Source organism: Vombatus ursinus, unplaced genomic scaffold (assembly GCF_900497805.2).
Source record: "Vombatus ursinus unplaced genomic scaffold, bare-nosed wombat genome assembly UNPS02014781.1, whole genome shotgun sequence".
NCBI lineage: Eukaryota > Metazoa > Chordata > Mammalia > Diprotodontia > Vombatidae > Vombatus > Vombatus ursinus.
In genome coordinates this window covers 35,491,147-35,509,650 of record NW_020954559.1, presented here as the reverse complement: position 1 = coordinate 35,509,650, position 18,504 = coordinate 35,491,147, and the positions used below count along the sequence as shown (strand labels likewise).

General features: G+C 39.0%; 1 protein-coding gene across 3 annotated transcripts in view; it reads right to left on the bottom strand.

Moving 5' to 3' along the window:
- LOC114046191 (rho guanine nucleotide exchange factor 7) overlaps positions 1 to 18,504 on the bottom strand; it is a 317,431-nt gene that overhangs the window by 261,631 nt on the left and 37,296 nt on the right. For 2 of the 3 annotated variants that reach the window (XM_027866432.1, XM_027866431.1), the window contains exon 2: positions 7,663 to 7,749. In XM_027866432.1, coding sequence (XP_027722233.1) covers positions 7,663 to 7,749 — 87 coding nt within the window. Of the gene's footprint in view, positions 1 to 7,662; positions 7,750 to 7,973; positions 8,008 to 18,504 lie in introns of those variants that run through there. The other variant, XM_027866434.1, reaches the window with a different exon arrangement.

The window sequence follows — 18,504 nt, the reverse complement described above, 5'->3', positions numbered from 1 at the left end:
AAAAGTTAACCTAGCATAAACTTTTACCAACAAATAAGGTTCTCGTCAGACAAAGTTGCTTCACCAGTCCCAAACAGCCCACAGGTTAAATACCAAACCATTTCTAGACACTAATTTCATCCCAGAAAACAATCATACTGATCAGGCTACAGCAAAAAAAAAAAAAAAAAAAAAAAAAAAAAATCCTAGACCCTAGACACACCAAGGATTGATTTAAAGAAGCCACATGGTGCCACGAAATGAGCATTAGATTTGGAGTCAGAGGTTCTGGGTCAAATTCCAGTTCTGCTACTTGTTCCCTGTGGGACCTAAGACAACTCACTTCACCTCTTGGGCCTCAATTTGCTCCTTTGTACAATGAGAAGTTTGGACTGGATGACCTAAGAAGGTCTCCTCCAGTTCTAAATCTATGATCCTACGATTCCAAGTTAAAAACGCAGTTCAAGTCTCCTCATTTTCTAAAAGCGTAGCCTAACAAGGCTCCCCCTGGGGTCAAGGATGAGGCTGCTCCATTCACACCCCAAACAGCATGCAGGTATGACTAAAACTGGGGCAGCTAAGTAGCACAGTGGATAGAGTGCCAGATCTGGAGTCAGAAAGACCTGAGTTCAAATGTGGTCTCAGACACTTACTAGCTGTGTGACCTCGGGCGAGTCACTTAACCCAGTTTGCCTCTGTTCTTCATCTGTAAAATGAGCCAGAGAAGGAAATGGCAAACCACTCCAGTAATCTTTGCCAAGAAAACCCCAAAATGAGGTCACAAAGAGTTGGACATGACTGAAATGAATGAACAACATAACCAAAACAGCGAGATAAAAATAGGTCAATCATTTGCCTTGCCCTTCTTCTCTCTTACTTTTCCCTCATCCAAGTACAATTATAGTACCTGAACAAAAATAACTTTCCTGTTTCTTTAAATGTCTACAACATGCTTGATTAATTCCTCAGGTTCATTTTGAAGATTATTCACTTCTTCTCCCAAATGACCCTTGTAATGATATAATTGCTATGGTTAATAAATCTTCAGCTTCTTTACCTTAAAGACAAGTTCTGACAAAGGAATAAATGAACTGAAAGGAAGAGTCCTCCAAATCAGCCAATAAATGTAATGCATTTAAAACAACCACATCTAGTCAAGGTTTCCTATTGATCAGTAGTATGAGAAGACTAGTTAAATAAGAAACATAGGCAGGTCTCCTTAAAACGTACCTACAATTAAATTTAAGTTCTCACTGTAAAGTGTATTAAAATTGGTTTAACTCTAAGACTGCACAGTTCCAGGACAAAAGATAGCCGTTGGGTGGGGTTTTCTACACAAGGAGATTTACTCCTGATTTTGTTTCAATCACTTCTTAAACTTGCATCAACAAGTTTTGGTTATGTTTCAGCATAACTGATTATAGTTATAAAAGTTAACTCTCAATATTCATATACTCCTTTAGATAAATTGGAAGTTGTTAATATTTTCAATTAGGCTAATGAAAAACAATTAAAACCTAATTAAAAGATGAGGAGATAACTGAAAAACTTGAAAAGCAGTTTGACAAACGTGCAAAAATTCTGTACATGATGATATAAATAAGCTTGCCGAGGAACAAGGTAATAAAAGCACATCTCTAACTGGAGAGCAGCTAGGTAGCACAGTGGATAGAGTACCAAACATGAAATCAGGAAGACGGTGAGTTCAAATCCAGCCACAGAAATATACTAGCTGTGTGACCCTGGGCACATTTAACCCTGTATGCTTCAGTTTCCTCATCTGTAAAATGAGCTGGAGAAGGAAATCGCAAACCACTGCAATATCTTTGCCAAGAAAATCCCAAATGGGGTCACGGAGTAGGACACAACTGAAATGACTCAACAACAACAAAAACTGCAATTGGAAGTGATCCCTAAACTTTTTTTCTACCTCTCAATTGTTATTTTTCTCCTCAATCAAGAAAAAAAGTGAAAGCCTATCATGAATGTCTATAAGGGCTTCTATATTTCTATTATCCTCCCCCCTCTTCCAGTGGTCTCCAAATGTGCAGTCAGTTCTTAAAACCAGCTCTCCATTTATGCTGTGGCCCAAGAATGTTCCCGATTAGCTATAACTGTACCTGAGATAACTAATATTAATGTGGAAAGTCAACATAGCAGATTTTCAATTCCATAAATCTTTACATGCCCATTATAATGCCAAGTCCTAGGTGGTAAAGATATAAAGAGAAAAATGAGTTCCTGCCCCCAATATGCTTACATTCTATGGTTCCCTGTGTTCTTATTTTCTATTCTAAAGGATTTTCTTTCACATCATCCGCAAGCTATCAAATTAGGATGATGAAAACATCATGTTTTGTGTTATATGCAACAGGCCATTTCAGAAGTCTACTATGTGCACATGATACATAAATTCTGAGAACCAAAAAAGATTCAATGAGAATGCATAAGTGAAGTCTTCTGAAAATTGATAAAAATTAGTCTTTAAAGAAAGGATGAGTATAAAGTCAGGAAAAAGACAGGAAAGTATCTTAAGCAAGATATAAAAAGATCAGCAAAAGCATGGTGGTAAGAATGGCAAGTCATGAGAGACTGGCCAGAATGAAATAGAGGAGTTAAACAGGAGAATACAAAGTGACAGACTAGAAAGGTATATAGAGGAAAATTCCACCTCAGACAATTACTAGCTGTGTGGCCCTAAGGTAGGAATTTATTATCTCTCAGGCTTATTTTCCTCATCTATAAAATGGAGATAATAAAAGCACATACTTCACACAACTGTTGTGAGGATCAAATGAGATAATGCATGTAAAATATAAATCTTAAAATGCTATATACATATGTATATATATTATCAGCTGTGATTATGTGTGTATATATGTATACATACATATATATGAATTTGTGAAATGTGCTCAAAAATTGTCAAAACTTCACCACCCTACAAAGATATCACAAAATTTACAGTTCTAAAGTATTCAGACTCATTTCCAAAAAAGATTAATATCCTATCTTAAGTCACTTGCCTTTCAATGAAAAAGCCTGTTGGAATGCTGAGACACCCAAATAAAAGCCAAAAGAAGCAAAAGAAAACTTGCAAACAATTAACAACTCTATGAAAGATTATTCCAAATTACTATTACAAGAAATACAAATAAAACAACTATTAGATTTTACCTCACACCCAGCAAACTGGCAAGGATGACAAAAGACGATAATAGTTAATGTTGAAGGAACTGTGAAAGACAGGCACACTATTACAGAGTTAGTGAAATTATGAGCGAGCCCAACCATTCTGAAAATCTGGAAATAGTAATAATTATAATAGCTAATATTTATATAGCTTTATTATGTGCCAGGCATGTTGCTAAGTGCTTTACAAATATTATCTCATCAGAGTCTCAACCCTGGGGGTTAGGTGCCATTATTATTATCCCCATTTTACAGATGGGGAAACTGAGGCAAACAGTGGTTAAGTAATTTGCCCAAGGTCACACAGATAGTAGTGTCTGAGGCCAGATCTGAACTAAAGTATTCTTGATTCCAGGCCTGGCATCTGCTGAGCAACCTAGGTGCCCTAGGTGGATGATACATACTAAGAAAATGCCTAATGTATTATTTGATACAGAAATATACCTAAAGTATAGCTAAAGTCAAAGAAATATACCTAAAGTACAGCTAAAGTCAAAGAGAGAGAGAAAAGGTCTAATATAGACAAATATTTATAGCAGCACTTTTTGTAGTAGCTAAGAGTTGGTAACCAAACAAATGTCCATCAACTGAGGAAAGTCTAAGCCAAATGTGACACACAAATGTGAGGAAATATCACTATGCCTTAAGAAACAATGAATATGAAGAATTCGGAGAAACATGGAAAGGCTTAGATAAAATGATATACAGTGAAGTAAGCAGAACCAGGAAAAGATACACAATAACTACTGCTTAAGTAGAAAGTATATTTTTTAAAAAAAAAGGAAATCAAAACCAAATGCTTTGTACTTATAATGACCAAGCATGGAACCAAAGAAGAATTATGAGAATTCACTTCCCTCCCTTCTTTGCAAATGTTGGGGGCTATGGATGTGGAACATGTCAGGCTCAGTTGATGTGTTGATTAGTTTTGTGCGGCTACTTTTTTTCCTCTCTTTTACATTCCTCTGGATGGAGGAAGGACGGCAGATATATTGGGAAATGAAGGTGATGTAAAAACAAAAGATTATCAGTAATGTTTTAAAAGAAAGTCAATAGAGATTATGAATAAACCGGTACCAAGGCTGTCAGTCACTAAAACATGTATGAGCAAGCTTTTGTGATCTCTCGAAGGTGCTCCATAAACTGTGCATAGCACAAGTTCAATCTCTACTGTTTGTGGCAAACTTAATTTCTATCAGATCCCAAACTGATTAGGTAACCTTTCCCAATCAAAATATTCAACTTATCCTTTTTCTTCAAGAGATCTTAAAAGATGTTTAATTGATCAGAAGACAAAATGGAGACTTCACATTCAACAGTTTATCACCAACAGAACACAATCTAAACTATTAGTCACCACAAAGATTTGTTACTTTTCAACTCAAAAAAAAAAAAAGTTAAAGAACAACTAAAGCAACCCCATTCAGTATTAAGTTCCTAGTATCTACAGTTTGAAGATGTTTGCTTACACATGCATTCCAGAATCTGGAAAACGCAAACATCTAACAATAACGTAAGGAATTATTTCTTTCAAAATATCCTTGAAAATCACAACAATCATCATGAAACTGTTTTGGTTGACAGTGAGAATCATTCTGAAAGGACAAATCTAAATGAAAGGCAGAAGTCAAATATGAATCTATCAAGTCAGTATCAAGTTAAATACCAGAGCATTTTCCTCAACTCTATGACAAATTTTTAAACTCTTAAGTATTGTTTTAATTATGACGTAGGGGATCTATGTGATCAAGTTACTTTCTGTTTAACTTAAATTTAATTTTGAAAGTACTATTCTAATATGGATACCTGTATTTTAAATATGACTAGCAACCTGACCTACTGTGTACTTTTAAGGAAACTCTATACACTAAATTAGAATTGAATTTCTAATCAAGAAACAGCTACATTTTACCAGTACAATTCTAAATGCTGCTCTAAAACATGTCTTTGTAATACAGTATACAAAATTTCATATGAACTTTCATAATTTACCTCTAAAAAGGATGAAATATTTTATCAAAGATTTCTGGGCAAAAAAAAATAGTCCAAACCTGTCATTACATTGATGTTAGGAAACCCCCTCTATCAATGCAGATGAGTAACTGCTCTGTAATTTAATTTTAGAGAGTTGTTTTAGGTACTCAGAAGTTAGGTGATTTGCCAAGAGTCACAAGGTCACTATGCATCAAAACCAGAACTTGAATTCAGGTCTTCCTATTGCCAAGGCTGGGTCTCTATACACTGAAATTCGGCCTCTCAGTATCCAATGATATTCTCTTTAAAATCCACATACAGTACACTATTAACACTCTTACATTACTGATGTTCTACAATCATTTTAATATATAAAGTTCTTGTCAGATCAACTGAATTTCAAAATTATAGTAGCAATTACTAAGTATAACTTCAATGGTTTAATGTATATAATAAAAAAAAAATTGTTACTGCTACCACAAAGGTCCAAGACAAAAGCCTCACTGTTCAGGGGGAAAAAGTCAGTTCAATGAGAACAGTGCTAGATGTGAAATCATGATACCTGGCTTTGCCATTTACAGTGTTACCTGTGGTAAGACATTCAAACTCTTTAGGTCTCAGTTTTTCTTATCTGTAAAACAAAGGGGTTTAGACTATTCACCTTTCCAGCTCTGAATGTACGAGCCTATGAACCCAAAGAATTGAATATCATAATTTAGGAGGTTGACAAATTTAATACCGTGAAGGAAAAATGTTTATAACAATCATTTTCATTTCCCGGTTGTATTCTGGTTTATTCACCAACTTTTACCTACCCATCTGTGAAAATTCTTAATAGACACGAAAATATTAACATAAATTATAGTACTTTAACAAGTAACAAGCATTCTAACTTCTACCAATCCCTTAGTTTCTATGTATTTTCACAATCAACAGATAAGCTGTCCACATAAATGTTCCACAGACTACATATAATGAATCTTTGTTGTTTTGCTGTTATTTTTCAAAAAACCTAGAACAAGGATCTATGTCAACAGGAATGTCGCTGACAGTATCTGCTCATGAAAAAAGGAAAAAAAAACATAGCTCCTGATCAATGGCCTAGTAAGATGCTAAGCAGTGGAGAGAAAGGAGAAAGAGAAAGATTTCTGCCCAGAAATTCCAATTCTTCTAAGTCTGACTCTAAGAGTTTAAAGTCACTATTATTGGCTAAGGTCAACATAAGGCACTATGGAAAAAGGAACCCCAAAAGCATGCCACAAAGTATTTCTCTATTCAACAAAGTTAGGGCTATTTGTAGAATCTCAACATGAAGTTCTAGGGAAGCTAACTGTTTCAAAGGACAGGCTTAAGAATAATGAATCACTGACATGGGGGTGGGGTAGCCTATATAGGGAAACAGTGTTTCTGTTGTTGCAATGGGGGAAGGGGAGTTCTTTCCATTTTAACCCCATTTCAAGAATTCACCTGCTAGGAGTTCAATCTAACCCAAGGTATGGGTTCTATTTTTAAAAATAAATTAAATACAATAATAAAATGCCATGGTTTAACTAGACACCAAGAAACTGTGCATGCTCTTACCAAGACTAACTTTAGTATTTACAAATGCATGACAGCAAGGCCACAAACTATTTTTTCCAGAAATAAGCATTGTCCAAGTATGGAATTCAACTGCAAAACTTCTTTTCCCCTCCAAAAGAAATAGTGTCCACACCAAAAGGGTACCCTATACCTGCCTCCCCTCTAACACAAACACACAGTCACAACGCAAGAGGCACACTGATAGGTCACCCCACCCCCTAGCCTCCAGTCATTCTCCTTCCAGAAAAGGTAGAGATACCTCCCAAAACCTGCTCACCATCAGAAGGTATACATGTGTACACACACACACACACACACACACACACACACACACACAGCATGCAAGAGACATACAGACATACAGATAGGTCTCCCTACACCCTAGCCTTCATTCTAGATCTCCCTTCCAAACCTGCCGACCATCACACACACACACACACACACACACACACACACACACACACACCCCCACCCACACCCCAAGAGGCATACAGATCCATGTCTCTCTATCCCTGGCCGCCATTCATTCTAGATATCTCTCAGTACCTGCCCACCATCAGAAGGTGTATACACACATATACACACACACACACACACACACACACACACACACACACACGAACATACTCTGCCCCTCCTCCCCCCTCCCCCACCACCGCCGGGGAACCTCCCGAGGACAGCAGCGGAAGGAGGGACTAGGCAAAGGATGGAGAGGAGCACATCTGGGGCGCCCCTGCCCCCCGAGCATCTGCCGGCCGCCGGCTCCGCGGGCATCCTCTCCCCGCCCCACCCCCGGGCAGGAGAAGCCGCTCCCCTGCAGCTGCAAACTTGGGGCGCAGCAGCAGCATCGGGGGCGCCCCCGCCCCGGCGCCCCACAATCCCGAGGCTGCCCTGCTCAGCGAGGCCCTACCCCGGCCCCCGGACCCCATGACTCACTTCCAGGCGGAGGGAAGACCCGCAGCCTCTCAGGAACTCGCGGATGTTGCTCAGACACTCGCTCTCGCTCCGGGGCTCCGGGTAAACCTGCAACGACACAGAGCAAGCGGCCGCTGAGAAGCGAACAGCAGCCCAGCTCCTCCGCAGCCCGAGCCCGGGCGACAGCGCTGCAGGGAGGGGGCAGGGCCGGGGACCGCGAGGGCCGGGGCGCGTGCGCCCCCGGGCGGGGCCGCCCCCTCCCTTCCCCCCTGGCCCCCCCCGCCCTCCCGAGGGCACGCGCCGCGGGGCAGGGGCGCCTCGGCTCTTCTCACCCCTCTTCCTCCCTCTCCGGCAGCACCAATCTCTCCTCTCTCCCTTTTTTTTTTTTCTTTCCTCCCCTTTTCCCTTCACCAGGAAGTAGACCGGGCTGCCGGAAGTGACGTATGAGGGCGAGGAGAGGACAGAGGAGATCCCACGAGCCCCCCCCTCGTCCCCAGTCTCCCCGCACCTCTGGCTGGCAGCTGGCGCGAGCCGGGCCTGGGCGCAGACCCCAGCGCCGCCTGCCAGGGGGCCCTGGGAAGCTGCCTCCGGCCCCCTGCTGTTGGCGGGGAGAAGAGGGGGAGGAAAGCTGTCAATCACTATAGCGGCCAACTTTTTTTAAATTGATAGCTTTCATGTTTTATTATAAAGTATAGAATGAGTTATATGTTATAATTTATAATTTAATTTTCAATGACCAATTATTTTTTACATTATCAAAATTTATACTAGCATCCCTCCCCAGACCCCAGGAACCATCCCTTTTAACAAATCTTTTTTTTTTTTTAAGGAAAAGAGGGGGGGAGGAAAAATCAAAACACATCAATACAGGGTGTCCCAAAAGTCTTAGTGCAGTTCTAAACTATAATGATAAGCTTCAATAGCTTAAAACTGCACAAAGACACTAGGACACCTTGTTTATCGAAAAGGTCTGAAAACTTGTTCAATGTGCCACAACGGTGGCCCTCCCACCCCTAAAGCGAGTGGGGTGGGGGCGACTTTTCATATCTCTTCTTTAGAACCACGCTGCAACAAACATTTGTTAAGCACGTATTACACCAAGGCATTGAGGAAACAAATAAAAGGAATGAAATAATTCCTATTCTCAAGAAGCTTACCTTCTAAGCTAATGATGGGGGCAGAAGGGCAGGAAAACCCAACTGGGGCACCATAAACCACAAGAAACTCCCTAGCCAGATAAGAGTTAATTAGTAATGATAACGACAGTGATAATATTTATATAGCGCCTTAAGGTTTGCAAAGCATATTACGACTTTTCTTTCATTTTATCCTCACAACAACCCTGACAGGCAGGTGCTATTATTATCCTCATTTTACTGGAAACTGAGGCAAACAGAAATTAAGCTGCCCACTTGCCTAGTAAGGGTCTGAGGTTATGGCTGCATTCAGGTCTTCCCTGACTCCAGGTCCAGTGCCCTACATCTCAGGGTTGTCCTCGGGGATCAAATGACATAACATATATTATAATAATTGTTAACACATATAGTTCCATAAGCTCTTTACAATTATCTCATTTGACCCTTACACCAATTTTCAAATGAGAAAACTAAGGCAGGCAGTAGTTAGATGAATTGTCCCAGACCACAGTTAGGAGGTGTCAATGCAAAGGACTGCACCGAGGTACACACACACACACACACACACACACACACACACACTTTCCCGTAGCCACCCCCACCACCATCACTGGATATGATGGCTTAAAAAATAATTAACAGAATGCATTATGCATGTTGGGACTGAAGTGCAATGTTATCTTTTACTGTATTAGCGCCCGTGTGCTTCATGAATGATTAACCCAAATCATGAAATGTCAGAACTGGAAGGGGCCTCGGAGATCCTTAGTAGTTCAACCCCTTCCTTTTACAGAGAAATGAATACAAATCAGAAAATAGGTTTGTCTGGTAACTTAACCAGGGCATTTTAGTATTAGGAGCCTCTACTGGAGGGTGGGCATAGAAGAAGCTAAGTAGTGTTTTGCAACTGAATGCACTTAAAACTTAAACTTCTGTAAGATGATTTCCTTTGGGTTTCCTCAAAAGTCTGGAAGAATGAGGGCCGATGAAGTCGAAAGTGTAATCTGATATGTATGGCCTCCTACAGCAACAGGCTTTAACAAAAACCAGAACCTGTACAGAATTAGAGAGAATCCTCTAACAAAGTGGTATTTCCCAATGAGATATGGGTGACATTAATAAGACTAGCTGGGGATCACAATAATGATTTTAACTGAATAAAAGGGAAAAATCTACTCTGATTGCTATAGCTGAATACTCAATGACTGAGATTTTAAATGACATGTTAAATTTCTGTCAAAATGCTAAAGCAACATTGAAAACTTTAGTATATGCTAAGTTTAGAGGCATTTTTGTCCTCTCCTCTAGGGGGAAATCACAACATTCCACCAAACAGCTCTTAGGAATACTGTGGTTTCATTTCAAAGTACCCAAGCCTTTTAAAATTATAAATTAAAACAGGGTGTGGGGGGGATGAGAGGGAGGAGAGGAAAGGGAATTTTTTTTAAAAAAAACCTTTTTTCCTACAGTAAAACTGCTTCAACAAAAAGAATGCATTTTTTTCCTCCAAGGAAGGTGCTGACATTTCTCAATCCAAAAACGAACATTTTCTTCAATGAAACTTAAGAATGGCATTGCAAAAATAAAGTTGATCTCTAGTTTATAGCTAGGATAGCATTATAGTTATTGTTTAAACTAGAGTATGAAAAAGATAAAATTATTAAAAGTCTATTATACAGACAAAGGCATTCAGTATTATTCTAAATGCACAGGTCTGGCCATCTCTCTCTCCAACCCAATAAACTACAGTGAATCCTCAGGGATGAAATATCAGCCTTTAAAACCCCATAACAGGCTTATTGTACATTATTCTCATCCTGTGTTCAAGTTTGTACATCTGTAATATACTCTCTCCTCACCTTCTACCTCTTCTACCTCTTAGAATCCCTCATTTCCTAAATGCGAGTATCTACCCAAAATTACCTTGTATTATTTTGTGTGTGTGTGTGTGTGTGTGTGTGTGTGTGTGTGTGTGTTATGTGTGTGGGTGTGGGTGTGTATGCCTGCATGTTGTTTCCATAGATGAAAGCAGGGCTATTTCATTTTTGTTTTTGTATACCCAGCAATGTTACACTGCCTGGCACATAGTAGTGGCTTAATAAATGGTTGTGATATGCTTAATAAATTGATTGATTTGGAAGATGGTTTAGGACTCATACCTGGAAACAAAACCAAAAATCTCCCTCCCCACTTCCCCCCCACCATATATCCTATGTAGTTAATACTCAATTGTCTACACTAGTGGAATTAAGGAGAAGCACGGACAGTCCAAAAATCATCTGCCATCTTTGATTTCTTTCCATTTACACAGTACATATATTTTATTTACAATTTTTAATCTGCCCCATTAGAATGTGAGCTATTTGAGGACCAGGACCATGTTTTCACTTTTCTTTATATCCTCAGCACTTAGCATAGTTATGCCTGGCACAGTCAGCCCTAAATAAATCCCTGTTAAGTAATGTATAATTTTTGTATGATATATAATAATTTTTGTACTTAGCATTTCTAAATGAATGTAGCAGATATATTGGAAATTCGTTACAACAAAATGACAATGCACTCGAAAGACCTGACATATAATAATATTCACCTTTTATCAGACACAGCCCTTAGCATGGAACCTGGAACATAGTGAGCACACATGAAATAGTTCATCAGTGAATAAACTTGTTTATGCTATTGCATCTTCGTCACTTATCACAGATAACAGAAGGACCATAGCACAGTAATAGAAGAAAAAAAAAATAAAACCTGGGCTTTAAATCCAGATATCTGGTTTCAAGTCACAACTCGGCTACTAGCTATGTGAGCGGACAAATCACCTAACTTCTCTAAACCTGTTTCCTTATCAGAAAAACTGAGATAATATTACCTGCTTTGTCCAACAGGACTGTTATTAGGATCAAATGAATTAATATATTTAAGGTATATCAATATATTATCATTTACATACAATATATTATACAGATACAATATATATAAAATTAATATATTTAAGGTATAAACCACTAGTGCGGGAGGGGAGTAGAGGATCCCTGATCAACCAAGCCCCCTAACTCCATTGATAAAATTGAGAGCAAAGGTTTCATATCCAAGATATATAAGGAACTGATTCAAATTTATAAGAAAAAAAGAGTCATTCTTCAATTGATAAATCGTCTAACGATATGAAAGATAGTCCTCAAGAGAAAAACCCAGGCTATCTCTAGGCGCATGAAAAAATGCTCCACTACTTTGTTCTTCAGTTTATTCTCCACTTTATTTTACAGATGAGAAAACTGAGGCAAACAGGGTTAAGTGACTCGCCCAGGGTCACACAGCTAGTAAGTGTCTGAGGCCACATTTGAACTCAGGTCTTTCTGACTCCAGATCTAGCAGTCTATCCACTGTGCCACTTAGCTGCCCCAGTTTTAGTCATACCTGCATGCTGTTTGGGGTGTGAATGGAGCAGCCTCATCCTTGAGCCCAGGGGGAGCATTGTTAGGTTAAGTGACTTGCCTCGGGTCACACAGCTAGTAAGTGTCTGAGATTGGATGTGAACCCAAGTCTTCCTGAGTCCACTGAGCCATCTAGCTGCCTCAGTACTAATTAGAAAAATGAAAATGTAAGCAATTCTGAGATTCCACTTCATACCCATCAGAGTGGGAATATTAGTTAAAGGAAAGAGGGGAAAAAAAGGAAATTGGTACAAGTTAGAGGGGCTGTGGGAAGACAAGCACATTGATGGACTGCTTATGGACCTCTGAATAGGTACAACCATTCTGGAAAGCAGTTTGTAATTATACACAAAAAGATACTAAACAGTAAATGCCATTTGACCATAGAATAGACCACTAGGTCTATACTCAAAAGAAATTAAAAAAAAAAAAAAAGAGACAAGATCCAGGAGTGTGAAAGAGCCAGCTATAACCAGCTAGCAAGACAGAGTCATTAAATTTTCAGTGTAGCCTTTATAACTAAGAAATCAACAAATGCTACAAATCAGGGTTTGATTTTTTTTTTTTGTTGCTGATTGTCTAGACTTCCACGAGGGAGAAGATATTAATAACGGAGATAAAACTGAAAAGAATGCTAGGCATTTATTTCTTTTGATAGCCCATTATAAAGCATTGACCCAACACACCCTGCTAGTAAATAAATGTGTCCTTCATGTACAGATATATTTATAGCAGCTCCTTTTGCACTAGCAAAAAACTAGAAACTAAGATGACGTCCAACAATTGAAAAATAGTTGAATAAATTCTGGGATATGATTGTGATGGAGTAGTATCGTATTGTAAGAAATAAGGAAAAATACGATTTTAAACAGAGAAAGACATAAGAAATTATGCAGAATGAAGTAAGTAAAATGGAAGGACAATTTATGCTATAAAATCAGTATCATAAAAAAGAACAATTTAGAGGACTTTTATAAACTAATGAAGAATGAAATTAATAGAACCAGGAGAACAATTTATACAACACTGTAAGAAAGCTGTAAGAACTATTATCAATACAAAGACTTCTCATGATTTCAGATGATGAAAAAGGCTTTCTATTACAGAGACATGACAGATTTAGGGTGAAGAATGATATAAATATATTTTTTATATACTGACATTGAAGGAATTTGTTTTGCTTGACTATTCATATGTTACAAGAAATTTGTTTTTCTTTTTCTTTTTCCCGAGAGAGGTATAGCAGGTAGGAGGAAGAGAAAGTAGATTTCCACAAAAAAAAAAATTTTTTTTCAAATGGGCAGGCTCAGTCAAAAAACATTTATTTTTTGGGGAGGTGTAACTGTTTTGTTTTTTTTTTTAATATGAGGCAATTGGGGTTAAGTGACTTAACCTAGAGTCACACAACTAGTGAGCATGGTCATGTGTCTGAGGCCACATTTGAACTCAGGTCCTCCTGACTCCAGGGCCGGTGCTCTACCCACTGCGCCACCTAGCTGCCCCCAAAAAACATTTCCAGGTACTATGTTAAGCTCTGAAAGAAAGATAGTCCCAGCCCTCGAAGAGCTTACAATCTAATGGGGGAAGACAAAACACCAACACACAAAAAAGCTAAAAACAGCAAGGGGGAAGACAAGGAAGGGAAGGAGGGGATAATAAAGAAGTTCAAAGTAGTGCAGTCGGGTGAGAAATGAAAAGATGGCTGGTCTGGGGGACCCTCCCCCCAAATGGAGGTTTGGGTAAGAGCTCCTCCCTCCACCCTCCATTGAGAGGAGTTCCAGGGATATTGATGAGGTAAGAGTACCAAGGCTGAATTGATCTTTCAGGATAAAGAGGTTTCTATAGGCACGATAAAAAATCCAAAGTAGTGCAGCTAGGTTTGAGGGGAAGGGAGTGCTACAGATGTGAAATGTTGCATGTACTCTCAGATGAAGTTACTGAATTATCAATTTTATTTAAACGTTTTATTTTGTTACAAGGGACCTCTCATGAAGTACAAATATTCCATAAATGTATGTAATGTAAAAATAAAACACACCAATAGTACTTTAAAGAAATAAGTAAAATTGAAATTGTCGGAGTTTGAGGACCTCAAGCACATTCCTTAAGGACCTCAGACTTTGAACATAAACAGTTGTATATAAGGCTGTCAGAACCACCCCGCCCTCCTCCTTTCATGATTGGCAGAGAAAATAGACATCCTTGAGCTGTCTTTCCCCACCCACTTATTTAAGTAAGCAAACTGGAGAAATTGAGGGTTTTTAAAAGGGAAACTGATCCTGGAAAGTGGATTGAGAAGATGATGACCTTGACTATGCCTCTTGCTCACTGGTCTCGACCAGGAAAAGGATGTCTCAGTCCTTCCTCACATATCAGTAATTGTGACTACCAAAGAAGCTCCTAGCCATAGGAGACTTACTTGAATAGTCCGAAAGACAATTCAAGGACGTGGCTTCTTAAACTTTCCATGAAGACTTTGAAGAGAGAGATTTTGGCATTTGGAGTAAGAATACGGACGCTTAGGAAATGATAGAAATGGCAGGCCTCAAAGCCTAGAAGCCAAGGTACCTGAACTGCAGGAACTTTCTACTAGTCCTCACATAAGAACAGTTTTGGTTATTTGTGAAAAAGCCAAGAAGTGCTGTAACCAAAGACGTCAGCTGAGAAAGGAGCTAGAGGTGGTGAAGACTTACTGAGAAGATGCTGTCTTATTGAGAAGACTCCAGACAGCATCATAGTCATGAGCTCAACCCAGCCATGAGATGCCATACCCAAGGAGAAGAAACTCAAGCACAGCACAAGAAGACATCGGGTCCTGCAACACGTGAAAAGACAGGCACATTGACAACACTGTATATGAACCTATGAATAGGTACAAACACTCTGGAAAGCAATGTGGAATTCTACACAAAAAGATGCTAAACAGTGCATGCCATTTGACCCACCTATAGACAGATAGATAGATAGATAGATAGATAGATAGATAGATAGATAGATAGATAGATAGATAGATAGATAGATAGGGACTACTAGGTCTACACCCAAAAGAAATCAATTTTAATTGCCTCTATACAGACATTACCTCAATAGAGGACTTCATGCTCATTCTCTGCAGTCTTTGACATTGTTGATCATTCTCTTCTCCTTTGTACTCTCTTCTCTAGGTTTCTGGGAAACCACTGTCTCCTAGTTCTTTTATCTATTTGAGCGCTGCCTCTCTGTCTCCTTTGCTGGATCCTCTTCTACATCATGCCTTCTAACCCTAGGTTTAAGTAAACTTTAATGTTTTGTCCTGAACTCTCTTCTTCCTTTATACTACTTCACTGGGTGATCTCATCAGCTGCCATGAACTTAATCACTATCTCTATGCTACTGATTTTCAAATTTACCTATTCGTCCCCAATCTCCTTGCTGACCTCCAATCTTACATATCCAACTGACATCTAGAACTAGGGGCAGCTAGGTGGACACTTACTAGCTGTGTGACCTTGGGCAAGTCACTTAACCCCATTGCCTAGCCAAAAAAAAAAAAAAAGACATCTAGAACTGGATGTCCAGTAGACATCTTAAACTCAATTATGTCCAAAACAGAAGTCATTACCTTTCCCCCTAAACCTTCTCTTTCCCTCCTACCTTCCTTATTACTGTAGAGGGCAATATTGTCTTCCTAGGTCCTCAGGCTCACAACCTAGGAGTTATCCTGGATTCTTCACTATCTCTCACCTCCATATACCAAAGCCTGTTTTTTAACCTTTGCAATCTCTTGATTATGCCCTCTTCTCTCCTCTGACACTGCCACCACTTTAGTGTAGGTCTTCATCACCTCACATCTGGATTATTGCAGTAGCCTATTAGTGGATCTGCCCACCTTAAATTTCTCCCCACTTCAATCCATCCTCTATTCAGCCACTAAAGCAATTTTCCTAAACCACATATCTGATCATGTCACATACACTCCACTCTCAATAAACTCCAGTGGCTCCCTGTGGCCTCCAGGAGCAACAAAATGCATTAATTGGCATTCAAAGTTCCTTATAACCTGGCCCCCTCCTAACTTGTCCAGTCATCTTGAACTTTCCAACATATATTCTTCTATCCAGTGACACGGGCCTCCTGGCTGTTTCACAAACAAAACACTCCATCTCACTGCCCTAGGTATTCTCTCTGACAGTCCCCCATGCCTGGAATGCTCTCCCTCCTCCATTCTGCCTTCAGACCTCCCTGCCTTCCTTAAAATCCCAACTAAAAAAAATCTCACCTTCTGCAGCAAGCCTTCCCCAAACCCTCTTAATTCCAGGGCTTTCCCTCTGCTAATTATTTCCTACTTATCCAGTATATAGCTTTATTTGTATTTATTTGCTTACCGTTATCTCCCCCTTTAGATTTTAAGCTCCTTGAAGGCAAAGACTATCTTTCATCTCTTTTGTATGCCTAGCACTTAGCACAGTACCTAGCATATGGTAGGTGTTTAACAAATGTTTATTGATGATTGACTGATTGAATCTCTACTTGCTCACCCTCTCCAAGAGATGGTATGCATATTTGTGGGCAAGTATGCTTTAGGCTGGGGGTGAATGCTCTAACATAAAGTCATTTACTACACCACTCCAGGAAATGCTTTTACTCTAAGCTAATTATGTCCTCTGGATGACTACAGAAAGCAAATACATTCATGGAGGTTTCTGAGCTATAGTTTTAGGAATGTGGATCCACAAAGTACCTTGAACCTAGAGTAGTCATCATTTGGGAAACCCATGCTCTGAGTTAGAGATGGGAGGGAGGATAGCTATACAATATGAAAATGTAAGTCATTATTATCATATAATTTTGGAGTTATGAGATTAGTCTAATTTCATTATTTTAAAGATGGAAAAATGGAGTTCCTGAGTGGTTAAATGATTAGCTAAAAATCACACAGATAGTGATAGAACCAAGGTGTCCTGGCTTCTAGTCAAGCTCACTTTCTACTATGAGGCACCTTATCATACAATGATATTCTTTGAACAGAAAGATTGCATTGAAGATTTATTACCTGTGTTTCAACTACTCACTTCTATAACGGAAGATGGATATTACATACTCAAGTTTGCTTGGAAATCTTTTGAGAGTTCACTGGAACATTCAGTATTTAACTATACCAGCAATATATTCAGTCATTCAGCATTCACTTGTTAATGGTCAGACACAATGTGCCAGACATCATCCTAGGCAATGGGGAATATGAAGAATTTTTTTAAAGTCCTTTCCCTCAAGAAGCTTACATTCTGTTTTTCAAAAAGGTAATTACAAAATATGTACAACATAATTTTGAGGAACAGGCAGGAAGGATACAAGCAATTAGAGGGATCAGTTCACCCTTCCTATAGGAAGGAGATAGCATTTGAGTTGAGTTTTGAAGGAAACTAGTGATAAAAGGCAAAGAGCAGAGGGGAGTCATGAAAAAAATGGACATAAAGAAACAAACATTTATCAAGTGCCAGGGACTATGCTAAATGCTTTACAAATATTATCTTATTTGATCCTCACTACAACCCAGGGAGGTAAGTGCTACTTTTATCCCCATTTTATAGTTAAGGAAACTGAGGCAGACATTAAATGAAATGTCCAAGGTGACCCACAGCAAGTAAACATTTGAGGCTGGATTTAAATTCAGGCTTTCCTGACTCTAGGCCCAACTACTCTATCCATTTAAAACTCTTCAAAACCCTATCGCCCTTCTATCTTTCCAATCTTCTTACCCCCAACCCGTACGACTTGGCAGTATTTAGGCGTCAAATAGGCTAAACTTCTTCAGGCCACAGATAGGTTTTTAGTGGATCACTTTCCAAGTAAAGGTATAATTAAACTATTTTGCAAATAAACCATATTTAAAAAAGGGAAATTTCAATTACTATCAATTAATTATACTTATTACTCAAGATTTTTATTTATCATGAAATCACATTAATGTTACAAAAATTACTTTGCTAAGCAATACAAGTTTTAAAACATTTTTCAGGTTTTCTTACTGTTTACATTTAGTAATGATCTAAAACAGTGATAAGATACTCCTCTCACTCCTCTCAAACTAGAGACAGACTGACGATGGTTAGTCGCCATGGGTCAGTGACAACCCACCCACCAAGTTACATGACAGATACAATAGTGACTAGTAGAAGGCAGGTTAAGCTGGGCATGGACAAAGCACTCATTACATTTTTACTTTCTTTGACCTCCTCTATGTTTTTCCAGGGCCATCCAAAATCCTTTGGTGGCCCGAGAGCCGTATGTTTTACCAGCCTGTCTTA